At 37.9% G+C, this 22,921-nt stretch overlaps 1 protein-coding gene across 5 annotated transcripts in view; it reads left to right on the top strand.

The window, feature by feature from the left end:
- Window positions 1-22,921, top strand: part of L3MBTL4 (L3MBTL histone methyl-lysine binding protein 4) — a 452,666-nt gene that overhangs the window by 332,746 nt on the left and 96,999 nt on the right. For 3 of the 5 annotated variants that reach the window (XM_059139212.1, XM_059139210.1, XM_059139215.1), the window contains exons 15-17: window positions 1,244-1,417; window positions 13,940-14,010; window positions 14,138-14,206. In XM_059139212.1, the coding sequence (XP_058995195.1) occupies window positions 1,244-1,417; window positions 13,940-14,010; window positions 14,138-14,206 (314 nt within the window). Of the gene's footprint in view, window positions 1-1,243; window positions 1,418-13,939; window positions 14,011-14,137; window positions 14,207-14,984; window positions 16,396-22,921 lie in introns of those variants that run through there. The other 2 variants (XM_059139214.1, XM_059139213.1) reach the window with 2 other exon arrangements.

Here is a 22,921-nt window from a genome sequence, read left to right as displayed (position 1 = left end):
TGCTCTCCACCACCACCTCCGCCTGCTGCTCTGCCTACTTGTGATCTCTCTATCTCTGTCAGATAAATAAAATCTTAAAAAAATAAAATAAAATAAAGGATGAACTGCATTGGTCCCTGATTTTATCATGCCATTAAAATTTAAAAAAAGAAAATGTTCATGCATCCAAAAAGAATTTATTATGCATCATATGTCAGCAAATATACAGTAAATTGGAAGCAAATTCCTCAAAAAGACCAGACTGCCTAGATACCGATGCATTTGACTCTCTGCTTCTCTAGATGGAGAGGATGATAACACTATGATAATAATAACAACTACTGTGTTGGGGTGTGTGTGTGTGTGTGTGTGTGTGTGTGCGTGCGTGCGCGAGATTTGTCATGGTCCCAGCACCCCTTGGAACTGAATCTGATTTTCCCATGTAACTGGAGAGAAACAGAAGCTTGAGAATGAAATACTTTCCCCTGGGGTTGCCTGCAGCTGACCATCACCCCTGGGCTTTCCCTGAGAGTGGTTCCCTCACTCCTCTAAGAAACAGCAGAGGTTTGGGGCTTCTTTGGGGACAGGGATGCAGGCACAGAAATCCGATGGAGACTACCAGTCTGTAGAAAGAATCAGATCATGTGTCCCAGTAGCTCATTGCCAGTTAGGCTCCAAACATCCAAGATGGAGGATTCAGTCTTTTCTCTGGTCTCTGCCTTTCATCTCAGGTGTTCCTTCACATTCAAACACAACACTTTCTAGCAGGTTTCAGGAGGATTAAGCAGAAATACAGATATAGTATTTCTAGATACATGAACGTTGAGAAAGAAAAGCATACTATTTTCTGATAATGGTGAATATTTTTCATGGCCCATAGTATCTGGTGATGTAGGTAATCAAATCAGGGCATACATATCAGAAGATACAAACTTTGAATCAAGTGTTTACATAACATTTCCATTGCTCTCCCAGAAGCACATTATTACATTATTCTTAGATGTTTAGGTTTCTAAAATAGTAAAAACTGGATGTCTATAGCAGATGACTATACCTTTCATTCTCTGGAACCAGTGTCTGTGATCTGGAACTTGAGAGTTCTTTGAAGGGCAGTATTAAAGGAAGCTTATTAGGGTGTCCTCAGTGGAAGAAGAAGGCCTCCCTCCAGTTCTTAAAATTTGAATGTCAGTCTGTCTCTGTGGTGGTGGATTCCCGGTCAACTGCTGTAAACTGACAACTGTATGCTCGTTTTTATACAAACCAGTGCTTTTGGCTGCCCGTATTCAGACATGAACCTGAAAAAGGAGGCAACTCTTCATGATCGTCTGAGAGAACAAACACAGGCAAATTTGGAACCCGACTCTTCACATTCGAAACCGAAGAACATCTGTGGCTTGAACTTCAATGGAAAACATGAAATGGTGAACAGTCAGCCCAGGTAAGGAACTTTTGAAAATGTAAACCGGAAAGTGAACCATGTAGAAGAGTAAAAGAACAACATTTTTAATAATAATACCTAGTTCCTTGTGTTTCTTTGAAATGGTTGTTCACTGGCTCATGGGATTCATCTAAGGTTTAGTCTTCATTTAAAAAAATACTTTTTATGTCTTTGTTTTCAAAAGTTTAGATTCACGTCTTTCTAGATGTACATGTTACACATGAGCAATAAGAAAGCGCATCTCATCTATAAAATTCCCTAAGATTCGCTTTTGCCTTGAAAATATCTTTGTTCTGTGGGATGGTTTCAGAGATGGACTCTTTAGGACGTGGAGTACAGCGTCCGCTCCATCCTACCAGGATTTCCTGTCCTGCCTGATATCTGCCTTGTCCTTGTTAATCCAGGTGCCCCTCCGATGTGATTTCTTCTAACTCGGAACAGTTTCCCTGTTGATTCATTGGTAACACGTGATCCTTTGGTTCTTAAATGTGAACTTACCGCTTGAAGCAACAATTTCCAGTTTTCATTTACATGTTACTGTTTTCTAGGGAGCTGCAAATGCAACCTTATTTTTTATATGTTTTAACCTATGGCAGGAATTATAAACATAGAAAAATCTGACACTCAGGAAATAGTGGGAGACCAGACACTGGCTGGTCAGAGAAGCGAGAAGCGGGTGTTTTAAAGACCATGCTGCAGGCAGAGGCACTCCTGTTCAAGCCCTTCAGAGACTGCAGACTCCCTGAGCTCTGAAGGAACGGTTACCTGAGGGGGGCTGCTGTTTCTTCCCAACCTCCAGAGCCTTGCCCTTTTCACTCAGCCCTAGGTGGAAGGAAGAAGCAGGTGCCTCTCATCATGTGGGAGTCTGAGCTTCCACTGAAACAACTTTCTGCCCCTTTATGCCTTCAGTCCCAGCGAGGCTGCTGCTTCCCTCTCAGCCTGTTCATTGGGAGAGTTTGGTGCGAAGTGTGGGTTTTGTTTGTTTTGTTTTTTCAAGCAAATGTTGGTATAGCGTATTTGGGTGGCATTTCCTTCTTGTTGAGTAGTTGATTTTGCTTCTGCACACCTCTGTGCAGATTACCTCTCCTTTACTGCACCATCTATTTCCTATAGATACGCATGCCTATTTTCGTAGCTGTGTCGTGCATTTTTTATTATTTGTTAGACGCCCACTTCTCTTGTTGAAACTTCATAGGGTCTAGCTGTTCTTTACTGCCTCTTTCCCACCCACACTGTTTACAACTGTAAGTAGTTGAGAGCTCCAGCATCCTTTCCGTGTCCTAGTTGAGGGAGAACTTTTTCCTTTTTAAAAAACTGTTTTCCAAGGAATGGTGTTTATTTATCCCAGAATTATAGAGATCAGTACATCCTTTTGCTCATATTCTTTCTGTTCTGTTACCTTTTTATTTCCCAAATAAAAACTTAGCTCATGACTCTTGTAAACATTTTAGACATTCATCCTCAGTGTCAAAAGTCAGAGAGACAAAACAGATCTTTGAATCACCTCCAAAAAAAAAAAAAAAAAAACACAAACTGTTAAACCGCCACATTCTCTGAGGCTAGCTAAGCCTTTCTTTTCAGCAAACACAGATATATGGCCTCTTCTCTCTTGAATTCCTCTTTGGAACTTACTCTTTTCTTTTCTTTTTTTTTTTTTTTTAAGATTTTATTTATTTATTTGACAGATCACAGGTAGGCAGAGAGGCAGACAGAGAGAGAGGAAGGGAAGCAGTCTCCCTGCTAGGCAGAGAGTCCCTTGTGGGGCTTGATCCCAGGACCCCGGGATCATGACCTGAGCCGAAAGCAGAGGCTTTAACCCACTGAGCCACCCAGGCACCCCAGAACTTACTCTTTTCAATACATTATTCTATGCTTTACCATTTTGAAGGGGATTTACACTGAAATAGATCAGATAAGCATAATTACTACAGATAGAAAGAAGAAGTAGAGAACGTTAGTTGATTACCACATAGAAAAATGACACATGACCCTATCCTGTGGAATCCTATTTCATGTACGCCCAGTGCTGTGTAAATAACGGGGCGAGGGGAGGGGAGTCATACCGTGCACATCTTGAATCCCTTCTTAAGCCTTCTTTTGTTTTCCAGTCTCAAGACCAAAGCCCTCCTTGTGCTCCAGTCCCAGTCCACTTCTTTTCATTTAATCAGCTCTCATGACAATGCTTGCACAGTATTGGCTGGAGTGCCCACTTTGATTCTACCCCAATCTCTATGATGTCCTGCTCATGGTCTAGAATTCCAGGGAGAGGGAAGAACAGAGCAAAGAAATCATCAAGGAATCATATGTAACACTAATTCTGAGCAGAAAAAAAATATATTTTAATTCTCTTTACAGTTTACTTGTTGTGGTTTCCTGAGGCTGAGTTTGCTCTAACCCAAATCATTGCTCTTAAAAATCACAAAACAGTAGATATAGGTGGAGGATATTTAAATTCAATCTCTTCCTTCTATCTGTTGGGAATGATTCTCACCTGGCTCACGTCCAAGGATAAGAATGGGGGATAAATTAGTGAAAATGAGAGTTACAGTTTCCATCCCCCTCCCATCCATCCATCCATCCACAAATACATCACTGAGCTACCGACAGGCCTTCTGTAATTGCTTATACCAGCAACACTTGTCACTTTAGAATCTCAGACTTCTGACAACTCAAGTGCAAAATGTAAAATTAATTCTTGACATTTTTCCCAAATCAATTAGGTGCTGTCCAGAAATTTAGGGAGTTTTGTCTTTTTCCTAACTGCATCCCAGTTTTGTAATTACTTTTTAGAAGTGTATTTGTTTCCATATTAATCTTGGTAGAGGGAGTTTATTAGTAAATCATTTGATTATGTTCACATTTTCTGAATAGAAGGTCAAGTTTTAAAATTGAGTAGATTATATACTACTAGATGTTTACAAGATTCACATTAATGGAAGTAATATTATATGTTAACACAACTCTTAAAGACCCAGTCTCACAATAGGCCCTCATTACTGAAAGACTGTCATTTTCCCTTTATGCTAATAGAGTGAGAAGTATTACATTCCTGGTGCATTAAGTACAGGCAAATGATCTTGAACTTGAGTTTCTTTCATTTATGTATATACTTACTCTAGAGGAAAGGGGATATTTTTGACAGTTTATAGTTTGCACATAAATTACCTTTGAAGCTTCCCATAATCTTGTGATTTAGACAAAACAGATATTATTGTCAGCATAGTATTGCCATTTATAGGTGAGGAAATTGAGATCCTTAATAATAACTGATTTGGGACCCAAATATAGGTGTTCTGTTTCAATCCAGCATATTCCTGTTTCAGTAAACTAATAATAGTAACACTAGAAGTATCAGTAATAATAACTATCTAATATTAATATCACCCACACTTTGGGCCACAAAACATTGTGTTAAACAGTCTGTATGCATCATGTTAGTTTAATTTTATCCTTACAACAACCCTATTTATAGTAATTCTTATTTTGATTTTATAATGTGGACACTGCAGGTTCAGGAGATTGGGCAGAGTTGGCAGGATCGCACAGACAATTAGTAAGAAAGTTAGGATTTGGGTCTAGAATGGCCTGACTCCAAATCTTACACACATTTCAACTACGTTAGACTAGCAAAAGAATGTCAGCTTAACGCTCTGAAGGGTTTGGCTGAATTTATGTCTAGATGACTTTCTACTGTGTCTGTGATTTTCAGGGTCATCTGGTGATGCATTTATTTCTTATTTCTTGAAAACAGAACGATTGGAAGGGAAGAATCTTACCATGATTTCCCCCAAACTATTTATTTTTATTTATAGTATATATAATACAATATCTTCTATCTTGAACACATTTCATTATAATAAACTAAAGGCCTCTCTCTGCAACATGGGAGTAAAATTATACTCATTAAAACAGTTTCATCATATCGAAATTACTTTGAAATGCAACTGTCCCCTCCCCCCTTATTATCTGTTAGCTGGCTTCCCTGGGTCTGAGTGGAGCATTTTCTTTCCAGCATTTCCCAGCCACCTAAGTATTCTTTAATAACTTCTTTTGCCTCCCCAAAGCAGCTTAACATATTCTAATTTACATAATTTGTAGAACACCATTGTTAATATTCAGTCGTATTCATACTCATTGCTATTAAGAAAAACCTAAGAAGGACACCTCAGTGGCTTAGTCATTTAAGCATCTGACTCTTGCCTTTAGCTCAGGTTATGATCCCAGGGTCATGAGATCAAGCCCCCATTAGGCTCCCTCCGTGCTGCTGAGCATAAGGCTGCTTACGATTCTTTCTCTTCCTCTGCCCCTCCTCCATGCACGCTTCCTCTCTCTCAAAAAAAAAACCCTAAGAAAATGCCTAGTAAATCTCATTTTTCTTTCCCCTAATGCCTTCTATATTATAAATTTTATGAACTTCCCTAAGGCCTATACTGATAATAAAAATGGCTGAGGAAGCTATGGTAATCAGAGAGAATGGCGTGTAGTGAAATAGTTCCTTAATGATCCTCATAATAAATTGTGCTGCCGTGAGCCAGCTAGTTTATTTCCACTACTCAAATTAGCTGCCCCATAAATACCTGCTATGGGGTCCATTCTCAGAATTAAAACAGTGTTAGTCTGTTGTTTCCTATATCAACCTTCCTAGTCATTAGGTTTTCCTTAATCCATCAATGTTTTTCTTACAACTTCCCACATAAATTCTCTGCTTGGGGAGATAAAGCCCACTCAGTATCCCACTCACTCCCTATAATCACCCACAATATTGTTTTTATTCCTGGGCCAGTGCCTTTGTTCCCATTCTTCCTACTTTATCTACTCCCACCTGCATTTTCTCCCTTCTCAGAGGCTCAGCTGTATCCTTAACGTTTTCTGCAGCAGTTCCAGCCCATATGAGTTTCTTGATGTCAGAGACCGCATCGTACACATTTCTGTATTCCTGACACTTCGTATAATGCCTGATGCTCAGTAGGCACTCAACCAATTAAATAGGTTTTGAGCAGCTGCGTTGTGCCAGGGACTTGGTAGGTTTGAGGATATGGATCCAATAAGAGATAGTCCCATTCCTTGTTCTTAACACTCCTCACTCCTTTATGCTTTGGTCTATACTACACATCAATAGCTTGTTTGTCTGTGTCTACATGGGCCTTCTTAGAGCTTACTTTATATGTATGCCTTATTTTCTCAAAAGAACAGGAAGCTGCTACAGTGTATGAACCAGTTTTCATTATGCTTTTGTTTTTTTCCTCATTCCTGGTCACATTATAGGTTCTTAGTAAATCTTAGTTGATTGGTTCAGCTGTATTCATTAGTTTGTGTCTTAAAGTCTCAATTTCCTCATCTGCGAGATGAATATAATGTATGAGGTGTAGATCTTGAATATAGATATATAGAAAGTATGACTGGGCCTGATCCATAATAGAAACTATTGATATCTTTTCCATTTTTATAAAAACTGTTGAATTTAATGTCTTGCAACTGGGCCAGTTCTAATTTTGTATGTACGACACACATTTGCCCCCAAAATAGAAATTTGAACCTTTATTTAGTCTGAACTCTTCCTCTGCATCTGAAATGCAGTTACATCGCTTAATCAAGTTAGCAGTGGTCAAATGTCAGGATTTTTCCTGGACACCCAGGAAACCCTCTGTGCAGGTTGTGGCTAGACAGGAAACCCCCCACGATCCAGACAAACTCCCTCCTTCTCCACACCTCCAGGCACACTCTGAGGGACCTCTAGTGGGTTATGACAATCCTGGGGTTTGTAGTGGAAAGGTACTCCCAAGATCATGTAGTCCTGCTTCTTCAACAGAGAAATAAGATTACCAGAGCCAAAGAATTGAGTTCCCTATTGACACTGTCATGAATGTTCACTTGAAGCCCTCTGACTTCTGGGTCATTGCTCTGCTCACTCTTCCATACCTCTTCCTCCTCTAGACTCAAGATTAGGTCAGAATAGAACTGGATTATGGTAGATGAATGCCTGAATGACACTTAGCCTTGCAGAATTGGGATCCTGACTATAGCTACTTCCTGAAATTGGATTCATTCATTCATTCATTCATTCACTCATTCAACATTTACCCTTTGAACAAATACTTACAAAAGTTGTATTCCAAACTCTAGTGATACAGCTAGAACAAAGCAGACAAAAATCCTTGTCTTCAGTAAGCTTTCACTTGGTGGTAAGAACATGGCCCAAGCTAGTAAAGTGGCGGGCTGAAGTCTTGAACTCAGGCAGGAAGAGTTGGCAGAAGGCATGTTGATTCACTCATTGCATCAACATTTATTTGTTCAGCAGATGCATGTGGAGCTTCTACTGTGGCTGAGTGGTATGGCAGGTGCCAAGCATATGGCAGGGAACACAACTGCCCCATCCCTGCATGGAGTATACTGTCAGGAAGAGGAGGGGAGGAGAGCAAACAGAAGTAAACCATAGGCTGTTTGGTGGCTAAGTGCCACCAAAGTAACAAGAGAGTGAACAGGCAACATTTGCAAAGTTTCCAGCAGTTTCCTATCCTAACCTCCTAAAGACCATAAGCAGATCCACGCCATTAGGGCAAAAAGTGGGGGGGGTGGTTCTGTTGAATAGTGTGCAAATTGAGAATGGAATTGTGTCAAGATCAGCTCAGGAACGTAGACAGTGACGGTGCTAGGGAAAAAGGACTTGGCCCTCATGGGATTCCTCATGCCTTGCTTCCTGTGGCGCCTCGTAATAGTCTGGTGGTTTGTAAACAAATTTACACTTCTGCTGAAATGTTATAAAATACTCAATGTATGCCTTAAAAAGATCTTTAAAAATATTTCTCTGAGCTGGTTCTCACGAGGCATTTTATAATTTATTGTGGATCTCTGGATTTCTGGAATCCTGCCTTGGCCCAGCCTCTTAGTAATTAAATGCTTCAGAACAGTGTGTGCTAAGATGTCCACGGTTCCTTGCATAAAGGAATACTGGTGTTCCCGCACGCCAGAAAAACAGAACTTTGTTGCCCAAGCACCAGTGGGCATTTGCTCTCCGCTACATCCTTGATCTGGTTTTAAAACAGTTATTTTTCACTCATTGCAAATAGTAAAATGGGGACATTTAACATGATTTTTTCTCATAACTAAAGCAATTTTTTGTATTATAGGAAAATTAAATACAGGAGAGTAAAGAGAAAAAATTAAAAATTAATAATACTCAGCCTTTTTCTGGTTAAATAACCTAACATATAGGCTTATAAAAATATGATAAAATTCCCACTGCAATAACTCAGGTAATAGAGAAGTTTTTAGAAACATACTTTCTCACTCCCCACTTCTCAGTGCCTCCTGAGGTTACTTGTATTTTACACTTTTTCTGTGTTTATGTATGCATATGGATATTCAGATATACATTCATTTAAAAAATATTATAGTAATTTTATGCTAATGTTTCTCTCAAGGTTGGCTTATATCACTCTGGATAGATTAGGATGCAATCATATTGAGTGTAGGGGAAAGAGGCTGCGTTCCTGATAGGTTAATATGTCAGTGACGTTTTAAAGGACACTGACATTAAATGCTGAAACTTTAATAAAATGCACACATATTTTTATCCCAAGGTTACAACGGCACTCTGAACAAGGCACCTGAACAAGGCACAGGAAGTCAGCATTTGTGGCCACAAGAAAAAATAATCTGGTCTTGGACTTTTACTTTCATATGGCAAAGTTTTAAAGACTTAAAACAACTAAGTCTGCTCACAAAGAAAAAGAAAAAACAGATTTTCCTTGTCTCTTATGGACTGCCATGTAAAAATATTGTTTGCTGGCTTAACGTCTGACAATAAGAGATACTAGCTTAAAAATATGTTTTACTTATTTAACAGTATGTCATGGGTAATTTGTCATATTCACACAAATGGGTCCAATGCATTGTTTTAAATAACGTATCATTTTTCATAGCGTAGACATACTCTATTCAACTAACTCCCCAATCAACAGATGCTCAGGTTGTTTCCAGTATTTTTCCTCTTTAAATAATGCTGCAATAAACATTTTTATATGTATGTCATTTATTGATGGTTGATAATGCAGTAGTTTTTAAAAGTTGAATTACATTTTATTTATAAACTAAACCTACTGTATGAATCTGTCCTTAGATTGGTCTTATAGGTTCTTGAGTTATTTTACGTTACTATAACTAAATTCGCATATACAAACACACATACACACAAGTGTACACACACACACACACACACACACACACAGAATCCATATATACGTGTGTAGAAAGCCCTTGTAGTCCTCATGACACATCCCCAGCCTGCTCATCTCACCTCATCACACACCGCACCTAGCGTGCATCATTCCCCCACCAGCCCGCCACCTGCCAGTGTTTCTGCAATGCTCCGTCTTCACGCTTCCCTTAGTGAAATTTGCTTGGAGGCCTGCACAAACCCCTCCTCCTGAAAGGTTTTTATGATCTCACTGGCCTTTTAAGCAGAAAATCCACTCCTACTTTGTCATACCAAAGCAGTTTCTCATCTCTACCTGGAGCCCTTTTCTCAATCTGCTTTGTGTGAAAGCTGGCACTGCACCCATCTGTATCTTCTGGTAGATTCTAAGTCTCTTGGTGGCAGATACCATTTTGGCTGAATGTAATATTACCTGCATGTAGGTAAAGCTACATGAATGAGTTTGAATGAATTGAATGTAATACCTGCTTGTAGGGAAACCTTAAGGAAATACTGATTGGACCTGGGCAATACGTTTAAAAAATAAAAAGTCAGAGCTCAATATTTGCCTTTGAAGCCCTATTGTAAGTGATAACTAACTAGAGTTACTAAGGCAATTTTGTGAAAAGGTAGTAAGTAAAACCATCACATGTCATATGTATATTTTTGGCTTTAGGAAGCTTTTCCTTTATTGCAAGCCTTTTCTCTAAAGGGCCAGAGAGTAAATATTTTAGGCTCAGCCAGTCTTAGGATCTCTACTGGTTCCTCAGCTTGCCCAGTGTAGTGGGAAGCAGCCGTGGACAGTAAGTAATGAATGAGCAAGGCTGTGTTCTACTACAGTTCCATTCACAGAAGCAGGTGATGGGCAGGATTTGACTCACGGGCTGCTCTTGGCAACTCCTGTTCTAGACAGCATCTGACTACATTTAGACTAACCTGACTTAACTCCAAATTTTGATTTTTCCACTTTAGGTCTTCAGCTTACTGTGTGACTTATTTAACCTCTTTGTGTTTTTCAACACATGGATATAAGAGTAATATTGCCTCCTTCATGTTAGACATCTAGTTCAGGGCCTAGCATTTACTGAACCCAGAAACAGAAGCCACTAACTTGCCTTGTTAAAGGTAGCAGCAGCATAGAAAGGGGGTCGGAGAGCATGCAGCCCCTTTTTTTCCACTGGAAGTAGCAAAATCCAAAGGACAAGGCAAGTGGAAAATCAATGGGAGTAGCAGAGACTATAGGATGACAGTGGCCAGTCTCCCCAACAGAAGCAGCGATTCTCTAAGTTGTGCACTCCTGTGTAGAGGGAATCAGGGGTACATAGACACACATTGACATTTCTGCTGTACCAGCAATCACATTAATAAAAGACTTTGAAGGTTGTTTGGAGCACCTGGAACTATGATAAAAAGGTATGGGCCAGGTTTCAAGCAGAATTACCGTTGAAAGAGTAATACCTGGAAATTTCAATGGTATGGCCTTTTTAGCTAAAATGCAAACAAATAATCTTTGGCACATCACTGGACTAATCATCACCAAACATTTCTGCTGCCCGCCGGCGTGCAGGAGACTCTTTCCAGATGCAACACTTCAATCACATATCCTCTGCCAGCAAGAGGAAGTCCAATACTTGAGAACAGCGTGCAAGGCTCTCCACAACTTGGCTCCAGCTTGTTCTTTTAGCCTCACCTCCAAGCCCTCCTTTCCCTGCACAGTGCAGGTGTGTCGGCCCAGTAGGTTGATGAGCCTCTTTGTGGCTGCTGAACATCCTCTCTCTTACTGTGCCGATGCCTGGTCTGCTGCAGCTCCTGCTTTTCTCCCACCTTAATTTTCTAGAACTTTACAAGCCCACCGGTCCTGCACGTCTTCCTTCTTTTAGGACCAGACCCAACTGCATCCTCCACAGAGTCCCCCTCCTGCCTCACTCCAGGCCGTCTCTCCCTCCAGCTGTCAGAAGCATTCCTGACTCTCCCTTTCTTTTGCTGTGCCTTGTGACAGCTTCTTGATGCCTTCTGTGAGTGCTCCGCAAGCCCTGGACAATGATGCACAGAGTAGGGGGAACCTGGATTTGGAGTCTGCAGACTTAAGTCTTCGTCTCACCACTGACTCACCAAGATGGAAAAGTGGTTTAGTGTCTCTGAGCCTCCGTTTCTTTATTTATATCCAGGGCCTTATACCTCTACCTTAGAGAGCTTTTGTGAGAATGAAATAAGGGTGAACAGAGTGAAGATTTAGGGTCCTTAGAAGGTGCCTGTCTCCTTCAAGAAATGTTAGTGAGCCTGAACTGATTACAGGGTTTGACTTGGTGTATCTCCCTAGTGATGTAATCACTTTGAAAGCCAAACTGTACTGAAATACGTCTGTGGTTAACGGCAGTGCCTGGAATTTTATTTTAAAGCCACTCAGTAAATTTATTTCATTTATTTTTAAATTGCTTTTTAAAGTCCCCATCAAAGTTATATAAGGAATCCTAGCTTCTATTTTTCAAAATTTGAAGATAGAATACATCCCTATTGTAAAGGGATGCTTTTAAGATGGTTTGAAAGTCAACTCAGTTTCATCAGTTTGTAAAGTTTGGGGAATATACCCAAACAAATATTTGCCAAAATATATAAGCAGACTAAAATGGTACTTTTTTCCATTTTATTCTTTGCAAAATGACAACACCATGGCTATTGAGTGTGCACACTGTGCCTCTGGCTTTCCATGTTGACCAGCTCTCTTCACCAGCTGTTCACTGCCTAAATCCAAGCCCTCTTTCTATTGCTCATATTCTTTCCTACAAGGAGATAAATAAATCCTGATGATCTGTATATATGCAGAGCATAATGAAAATTAAGCGTATTGATTAATGAAAGTATTCCTCACATTTTTGTACACATCAGTGCCGAATAAAAGTTTGCAAACTATTTTATAATACAGAGTTCCGTGAATTGTTCAGTCTCCATTTTGCACATTGGGAAGCTAAGACCTAAGCTGAGAGTTTAGAAATGAGCTCCAGGGTACAAGCCTAGAGCCTGGATGCAGGTTTTCTCTGCCGAGGGTGCTGGTCTCCCCACTACACTGCAGCTTTACTACCCAGAGCAAGCGTGTCCCACAAGTAGCTATCTAGTCCTTCATTTTAAAATCCACGGTGGGATAACAGAAGAAATTCTTCCTCTGTTTCTTGCATTTTTGATTAAAAATTGTCTAACAGGGGACAACTAGGTGACTCAGTCAGTTAAGCATCTGCCTTTGGCTCAGGTCATGATCCTAGGGTCCTGGGATCAAGCCTTGTGTCCAGCTTCCTGCTCAGCAGAGAGCCTGCTTCGCCCCCCTCCCACTGCTTGCTGCTCCCCCTGCCAAATAAATAAATAAAATCTTTCTTAAAATGTCTAATGGTAAAAATATATATATCTAATAGATAGAATATGTTTTTACCATGACAGATATTATAAATATAATGTCCTAAATAGATAAAATTACCTCCAATTATGTATAAGTCATTTAGATTCCTGTGTAAGGTTTTGGTGACTGAATCAGTGTCCTCATCTAAAACAAAAATTGAAACAGTACTTGAAAGCTTGTCAGTGAGGATAAAAGGAGAGAGCTGCTGTACAAGTGCAATAGGAAAATGCATTTACAAAGCAAACCATTACAATTTTTGTGAAAATCATAAATATATAGAGATAAATTAACCAATGATTTCAAGGTCTCTCTACTCAAAATGATACTTGGTAATTAGCAACACTGGAAAAAGTTTCATTTTAGCAACTTCCATATTCATTACAAACCATGAACCTCAAGTTTGTAATAAAGTTGCATGACGGAAGAGTTACAAAATTAGTCCTTACTGCATACAGGAGCATTTTAAAAGTTAATTAATTCTCTGACATTCAACCGTATAACTAAATTACTTTATACAGTTGTTTAAGCACAATGTCTATAATCTTCTGATTAAAATAAGAGCTAAAATCATCAGAGCAGTTACTATTTACCCACATGCTAACCGTACCATCCCTTATCATCCCTGATAGCTCCTTCTCAGAACCTGAAGGGATCATCCCCCAGAGAGTTCTAGAAACTTTCTGCTGTAACAGACTGAAAGGGGGTTGGAGGGGGGGGGAGAGCTTTCAGGTTGCAGATTTCAAAGTTAGATTTTCTGATGGAAAATACCTTTTTAAAATCTTAAACTGAAGAAGAATTGTAACAAGGCTCTGTGCAGAAGAATACCTGCGAATTCACTATTGTTTAGCCTGTGGTTTCTATTTAAATTTGTGCTTCTGTCATGATTTATTCTTACCTCACCAGATAATGAATCTAGATTTTATTTCTGTTCTTTGCCCAGACTTGTACAGCAGGCAAAGTGTTTGAAAATCAAAGGAAAAGAAGATATTGACTTGGATAATCTCTTCAGAGGTAAAAAGACAAAAAAAAAAAAAAAAAACAAAAAACAAAAAACAAAAAACACTAGCAAAAACACAGACTGTGCTTTTTGTTGTGAAGAATGTCTGATTTGTTTGCCGGGTTGGTTTTATCATTCCAGGAGGGGATAGTGGAAAGAGCTTGACGAGACAAGAAGAGATTTGTGTTCTAGTCCCAACCCTACAGACAAGTAGGTTCTAATACTTCTCCACCCCAACCTTGATTTTCTCATTTTTAAAGTGAAAGAACTAGACTGTAATTTCTGTGATCCTCATTCGTGATAAGACAAATCACGACCTATCGAAGTAAAGGTCTCAGTGGCGGAACTTCTCTGCCATCTGCCTAGGGCATGAAGGAGCATCTCATGGCATTTTTTATGTTGAGGAACTGGAAAATGTATCTAAGTATTAAGACACCCAAGAAAGTTGTTGGGCGGCAAGGGGGTGGCGGGGGCGGGAAGCTTTGTTTAAACTTAAAACTAAAAGCTGAAGGATTATTAGTGTAGGAAAAATAATTGCATGTTTTCATTTAATTCTTTTTCTTTCCAAATAAGTTTCGCTCTTTTAGATAGAATTGCGTCTATAATTTTGAGGTTATACTGTAGCAAGCTAGCTAAGGAATAAGTTTCCCCTCAGTTGTGTTCTTTCAGTGCAATAATTTTTATTTAATCAGATGAAAACATTGGTGACTTGTAATGAGTATCCTATGTCTTCAGCCATAGTAGTTTTGCATGTTTGTATCTCCCAGAACACGGCAGGAGCCCTGTTTCTCTTACAGAGGAAAAGAAAATTAGTGAGTTTTCTGCTGACTTGGTAAAAAATGCAGCAAATTAAAACAACTCGGTAGCACTGCACTCCTCTCCAGTATGATTGCTTAGTAGCCTTTTCTTAAGGAAGAAAGAGTGCTTGGCAGCCATTGTCCAAAAAGAGCTCTGACCTCTCTGAGCAGAGCTAACCCATTCACTCCAGGCAGGCACCAAGCTCAGCTCCCAGCCGAACGACTCCTGATTCCATCTCAGCCACAAAGAGAGGAGGAATCTTTTCCGAAGAAAATGGAAGGCGGTGAAGTTACTTTGGTTTCATTGTGCATCTACACTTTGCTCCCTAACCAGAAGCATTTCTGGGTAATATCATCAGATCTGAACATTGCCTTAAATAAAATAAATGACTGATATTTTAGAAACTGCTCCATACAAATGTTCTAATCCATCTTACAGAGCCTCCGTTCTGTAAACAACATGTGTTTTGGAGCTGTATAAGGAGCTCTTAAAAAGTGTCAGTGTTTTAATTCATATTTTGACACTTTTGAAAATATCTCCACAGAGTAATTATGTATATGTTCCTGTTAAAACAGATACACAGTCAATTTTGTAATTCACATAGTAAAAGTAGTAATGAGGATCATCCTTATAAAAATAGAAAATATCACTAGCAAAATACATTTGCATAATGTGAAAGATGAAATCTCTTCTAACTTATTCACTGTGTACTTATTCTTTCCTGCATCACTTTTAAAAGGTTTATAATGCCGACCTTAAAAATAAAACAACGGGATGCCTGGGTGGCTCAGTTGGTTAAGCAGCTGCCTTCAGCTCAGGTCATGATCCCAGAGTCCTGGGATCGAGTCCCACATCGGGCTCCTTGCTTGGCAGGGAGCCTGCTTCTCCCTCTGCCTCTGCCTGCCATTCTGTCTGCCTGTGCTCGCTCTCTCCCCCTCTCTCTCTCTGATAAATAAATAAAATATTTAAAAATAAATAAATAAATAAAACAACCAGTTATTTTACCAGCAAAATGAGTTTACTTAGGTAGGAATAGCAAGAATTGTAATTAGGGACAAGCCATCTCTGGTAAAAGCATGGGCAAATCCAGAGAACAAAAGAGAGGAACATTGCTTTATAGAGAAAAAAGAGGAATTTGCTCTGGACGAAAGTTGTTGCAGAGAAGGGAGAGTTCAGGGTGTGATTGTGACATTAAACAATTATTTACTATTTTGCTTTTATTTTTTGCAAGCCTATAAATCTGAGCATAAATTCTAAGTTCTTACGCTTATTATTGTTCTGGGTATAGATATGAATAAACTCCTTAATTCATCAGAGTACTCTTTTAAAAAGGAAAATGGGCTAAAATGTGTTCTCCATTTCTCCTATGAGGGGAAATGCTGTACTTCTGATATTTAAAGATTGTGTGTACGTGTGTACACATGCATGTGCAGCTTGTGTTTTTCATATCTTGGGTTTGTTTTCAGTTTTTACTTGGAAACATCTTTATTTCCTAAATGATTTTATTCACAATTTGATTCCTGGCAGATATAAAATTTAAAAACCTACCCATAATTTTCAAGAATACTTCTTAGACATACGATTGTCTTTCTTTCACCATAATAATGATTAAAAGTAAGATTGGATGATAGAAATTTTTAATTAGTCATACAAACTTATTGAGGAAAACATGATTATCTGAAAGGGTGTCTGGAAGTAAAATTGATGGAAGTTAGAGTTTGTCTTCCTAAACTACAGGTTTGCAGGTAAGCCTGTCAAGTGTTATGCATGAGACATGGCAAATCGTAGTTCTCTTTGCCATCTTTTGTTAAGTAAAATAATGCATGATGATACCGTTGCCATATTTGCTGTGCCACATCCCTTCTTTGGACTTGAGTTGGGCATCTGTGTGGTGACCTTTCAGGGTTTTACCTTCTCCATGAATGTTCCACAGATAACTGCATAAAATCTGCTCCTTTGAATACAAGTTGAGTGAAGCTGATGAAAGTGCATTTCCATCAAGTATAAAGGACCTGTACATCTTAGCAGTCTGCCCTTTTGCTCACTTAGAAAGCCCAGAACCAGAGCAGCTAAAACTTAGCTACTGGTTAGGTACCACAGACACATGTCACTGTCTAGGCCACTGCAGTGCCCTGCCCCAGGGGACATCTTTGGTATTGTAGAATGTTCAGCTAGAAAACCTGTATTTTAACTGTTTACTATCTTTTGTTCTCAAATGTGTAACTAAGGCTCATTTTTTTACAAATCCAAACATTTCATCAGGCGAAAAATAACACAATATAAGCATGAAAAAGGTAAACATTGTTAATAAATCCCTCACAGATTTATTTTGGATCTGTAATTCACCTTTTTGTTTTGTTACTAGTATAGAATCATGTTTAGTGAACTAGAGTTGAATTTTTCCTCTAACTGCATGAGGTACATGGCTCTCATGTACACCTGCTACGTTCTTTTATTTTTTAAGTAATAATTTTAGATGAGTTCAGGAGATTATTCTCACTTAGTCACCATATGGGTCAAGAAATAGACTCTGAGCAGAAGCCTCCCTCGTGCAGTCCGGTTACCACCTCCAGTCAGGACATCACACTTCTGATTCCTGTCACTCTCACTGTTGCTTTGCCTTGTTTTGATCATTTTATCATTGAAATCACACAGTATGTATCCATTCATGTCTGACTTTTTGCTAACATTACATTTGTGAGATTCATTCGAATCATTGTTTGATTCTTTGCTTATTCTTTTTTTTTTAAATAAAGACATTTTTTCAGTATTGATTTTTTTTAATTTTCAGAGAAATGCAATTATAGAAGACATGTTAAAAATCACAAATAAGATAACTACTCCTACACATAATCCAACTGAATTATTTTCATATTATCAGTACAAAGTACACAAGAGATAATTTTTAAGCATTTACTGAACAAATTGATTATTTTTTCACTTTAATATTTATTATTAATGCTTATTGAGTGCCTTCTATGTGTCCAACACTGCTTTATCCATCCTTTCTCATTTATTCATTTATCAGTTAGGATTTGGCTATTCTTTTTTTTTTTTAATTTTTTATTTTTTATAAACATATTTTTTTATCCCCAGGGGTACAGGTCTGTGAATCACCAGGTTTACACACTTCACAGCACTCACCAAAGCACATACCCTCCCCAATGTCCATAATCCCACCCCTTTCTCCCAAACCCCCTCCCCCCAGCAACCCTCAGTTTGTTTTGTGAGATTAAGAGTCACTTATGGTTTGTCTCCCTCCCAATCCCATCTTGTTTCATTTATTCTTCTCCTTAATACTGCATATTACTCAGTTTTATGAAGATGCCACAGTTTATCTGTCCATTTTAATATTGGTTGCTTTCAGTTTTGCCCTCTCAGTGGTGGTGCTGCTAGAAAAGTTCTTTTATGTGATTTGGTGGACCTGTGTGTGCATTTCTGTAGGGTACAGACCGAAGAGGGAAATTTCTGGGTAATTGAATGGGTTTGCATTTAGGAGCTGGTGTCAAGTATTTTTACAAAGTGGTTGCACCAATACATTCTTGCCAGCATGATTTGGGACTTGCAGGCACTCCAAATCCTTGTCAGCAGTTAATACTCTCAGACCCTTGTCTTAGCAAGTTATTTGGGTTTGCTGTGCTAGTTAATCATGCTCTTAATTTTGCGTTTCCCTGGGGCCAAATAGGCTTGAACACATTTTTGTGTTTATAGGCTATTTGAACATCCTATTTTTGTGAAATGTCTTTCCCATTTGTCTTTTAGATTGTCCCTTTCTTATTGATGTATAGGAATTCTTGATTTCTGTAAACAAGTCTATTTTTGGTTAGATATATTACAAATACCTTCTCCAGTCTATGATTTGCCATCTCACTCTCCTAATGGGGCCTTGTGATCGATAGAAAGTCCAAAATTTAATAGGGTGCATTAATCCTTTCCATTTTGGTTAGCATTGCTAGTGTCCTGTTTAAAAAAAATTTGCCTATTATACATTCATGAAGATATTCTGCTTTTTTATTCTAGAATCTTTACTGTTTGATCTTTCAGATTAAAAATCACCTAGAACAGATTTTTTTATACATGACATAACAAAGGAGCCAAGATTCACTTTTTATATGAATATTCAGTTGACCCAGCATCATTTAGTAAAAAAGACCTTCTTTTCCCCATTGCTTATCATAAATTAAGTGACCATGTATGTAGAGGTCTATTTCGGGATTGTGTGTTCTGTTCTATTGACTTGTCTGTTCTCGTGCCAATACCATGCTGGTTTAATTACTACGACTTTTTAACTTTATATCATAAATCCTGATAGCCAAAAAGGCCACTTCTCCAATTTTGTTCTTTTTCTTTGGGATTGCTGGGCTATTCTTGTTCCTTTACATATCTAAAGAGCTTGTCTATTTACATACACACACACACACACTCCCAAACAACTTACTCTGATTTTGACTGGAATTGCAGTGAAAGTATAGATCAATTCCAGATGAACTGGCATGATCTCCTTCATGAGCCTGGTACATCCTTCCTTTAAATTTGGCATTCTTTAATAGTTTTCAATAATGTTAGGTAGTTTCTCTGAGCCAGGACCTCCTGTGTAATGTTGAATAGAAATGTGATAGCAAGGTATCTTTGTCTCATTCTCAGTCTCGGGAAGAAAGTGTTCAGAAGTTTACTTTTAAATATGAGGCTTACTGTAGTGTTTGTAGTGCCCTTTAATAGGTTGAGAAAACTGCCTCCTCTTTTAGTTTGTGTTTTTATTTTTATGAATAGGGATTGAATTTTAGCAAAGGCCTTTTTCTGCATCTCTTTGGATGATCACATGATTTTTCTCTTTATTTTGTTAATGTGGTGAGTTACAGTGATTTTTTTTATTTAATTTCTTTTCAGTGTAACAGAATTCATTGTTTATGCACCACACCCAGTGCTTTATGCAATACATGCCCTCCTTAATACCCACCACGAGGCTCACCCAACCTCCCTCAACCCTCAGTTTGTTTCTCAGAGTCCACAGTCTCTCATGGTTCATCTCCCCTTCTGATTTCCCCCAACTCACTTCTCCTCTCCATCTCCCAGTGTCCTTCATGTTATTCCTTGTGCTCTACAAGTAAGTGAAACCATATGATAATTGACTCTCTCTGCTTGACTTATTTCACTGAGGAGAATCTTTCCCTGTCCGGTCCATGTTGCTACAAAAGTTGAGTATTCATCCTTTCTGATGGAGACATAATACTCTGTAGTGTATATGGACCACATCTTCTTCTTAAGGAAATGTCTTGTTGAGGTTTACCATATTTTTTGGAAAAGTCTGGAAGTTTTATGTGTCTTACTTCAATGAATTTCAATAAATAAATATTCATGTACCACCACCTCAGTCAGAACTTAGAACCAGTATTTCTTTACCAATACAGGTAGGCCTCACCTTGCTGAATATGCAATGAAATAATTCCAGTCCCCTAACAACACAATTCAGCTTTCAGTTACCACAGTATGTTAACTGTGGACCATTGCACAAAGTGCTAGCCCTTTAGTCCACAAATCACCACCTAACTCACAGATCAGCCTAATGATCAGTGACCAATAATATCTCTTCTTTCAGAGGCTGTCAGTGACTGGCCTGAGCACTTCTGTTATTCAGTTCACATACTGACAGCAAAGCATGGAGGGTATGGCCTTCTTGCTCCCAGAGACAAACACATGGGATGTTTTACTTAAGTGGATACTCCATTGGCCCCAACTTAACGAAAGTATAGTAAAGAAACAAAATGAAAACACTGGAAGTGAAAGTCTAATCAAATGTTCACAGATTTATAGAAAGAATAGCCCACCCTGGAGTTGCTGGCACAGGCCTCGTTTGAGAGACACTAACTGTGCTGCCAGAGGGACTCGGGGAGAGCAGACTTCTGGACATAAAAGAGAAGCTGCTGGGACAACCAGATGAACATGTTCTGCGGGAAGAGCCCTTCACGTTAAAGGGACTTGCAGAGATATTCAGAGCATTGTACATGTGAAAAATAAGATGGTAGAAACTGACCCAAACTCAGAAAGGAGTATGACAATTTACCAAAGCACAGAAACGATGCTTGCTCTGTATCGTACATAGAGGACATGAGGAAAACCAACACTGCTCGCCTCTGATAACGTTTTTTAGAAAGAAATATAACGCTTTATCTCAATGTTTTTAATGTTTTAAATCACAGTGTACTAAAATTCTTACCCCTTCTATTGTTTAAATCTCCCTAAACAACTATAATCAACAGTAAAATATTTTTAATATTTTGATCAAAATTTGCAAAGGTCATAGAGAATTCAGTTTTCTCCATTAATTATTAAGCTCACCTTGTATTTAGCTCATGCCCAGTGAGAACGTCTGTATTTTATAAAGGACATTTTCAAATATGTTCATAAGAGAAGTTGTTCTGTGAATTTTCTTTCTCATGAAGACCTCATTGTGTTTTGGTATGAAAAGTCTGATGACCTCATAAACTGAATTGGGAGTATGTACTCTTTTTCCCATTTCCACAAAAAAATTTATGGAAGAAAAGTGACATTTCTTTCTTAACTAATTAGATATATTCACCAGAAAAGCTATCTGAGCCTGGAATTCTTAATGGGAAAATTTTAATTATAGATTCAATTTCTTTAATAGATTGAGTACTTTAGATTTTTAAAATTTCTTTCTTTGGACTATGTTGATTTTTTTCTACTGTGCATTTGTTTTCTCTTTTATTAATTTCTGCTATTATATTTCAGTCTTCCTGATTTCCCCTTTTTTTGTGGTTTATTATTATTGTTTCTCTAACTTCTTTAAATGATTGCCTGGATAATTAATTTTTAAGTATGCACTTAAAGCTATTAATATTAATCTAAGATCACTTTCCAACATTAAACTATTTTTGATTTATCAAATTTCATAACCATTTAATTCAAATTTTTTCACATTTACACTGTGCATCATTTTATCTATGGGTTGACTATTAATTGCTCACTTTCCAGATACTTGTGGGCTTTATTATCTTATCTTTATTGATTTCTAGCTTTATTCTACAGTGGTCAGAGAACATATTCTGAACAATGAGTTTGTTAATCATGTTATTAGATCTTTATTTTTACTGATACTACTTTTACTTTTCTTTTCTTTCTTATTTTTTTTGTCTGCTTGTTTTTCTGCTTTTTTTTCTTCTACTGGTTCCTGAGAGAACTGTGTTAAATCCCTCTTCTATGATTGTAGAATTAATGATGATTTCTCCTTTTTCTGTATATATTTTTTCAGGCTGCATTATTAGGTTAATGTAACTTTAGAATTATTTTATATTCCTAATCAATTTCTCTTTTTATAATTTTGAAATGTATCTTTATTTATCCTAGTATGTCTTTCCCTACAGTCTGCTCTATCTGGTATTAATGTTAGTACATCGGTTTTCTCTGGTTAACATTTGGATGGTTAGTGTTAGTCTTTCCATCCTTTTATATTCTCATCTCTGTGTTTATATTTCAGTATATCTCTTGGAAGTGGCATGTGATACTTAGTTTGATATCCATCTGAATACAGCAGTCTTTTAATTAGAATATTTAATACATTTATTTGCAATGTTATCACCATTAAGATGGGTTTATAGCTATCATTTTAATAATTGTTTTCTATTTTTCTTAATAGTGTCATATTTATTTTTATATTTCTTGCTTTATTTTTTATTCACCAAGAATTTATTTTATTATACTATTTTCCCTCTATTACTTTGTTGGATGTACATTCTTTTAGTAGATATCATAGCTAGTATAATATCCATCATTGTATAGGATCATTTTTCTTCCATGAAAGTTCTTTTTTATATTTCCTTTAGAGTGTCTCCTAGCTATGTTTTTTCTTTTCCATAAGTGTCTTTCTTTTGCCCTAACTTTTGAAGAATATTTTTGCTGGTTATAGAATTCTCAATTGCCAGTTAATTTTTTTTCAGGTTTTAATAAGATGATATCTTATTGTCTTCTGACCTCCCTAGTTTTCCTCAAGAAGTCATTTGAGGTTTTATTATGTCTCCTCTGAAGAGAATGTGTGTTGGGATGTATCTTGTTGTCTCCAGCTGCTTAGAATATTCTGTTGTCTTTGATTTTCAGAAGTTTTATTATGAA

Source organism: Mustela lutreola, chromosome 11 (genome assembly GCF_030435805.1).
Source record: "Mustela lutreola isolate mMusLut2 chromosome 11, mMusLut2.pri, whole genome shotgun sequence".
Classification (NCBI taxonomy): domain Eukaryota; kingdom Metazoa; phylum Chordata; class Mammalia; order Carnivora; family Mustelidae; genus Mustela; species Mustela lutreola.
This window is presented reverse-complemented; position numbering and strand designations above follow the sequence as displayed.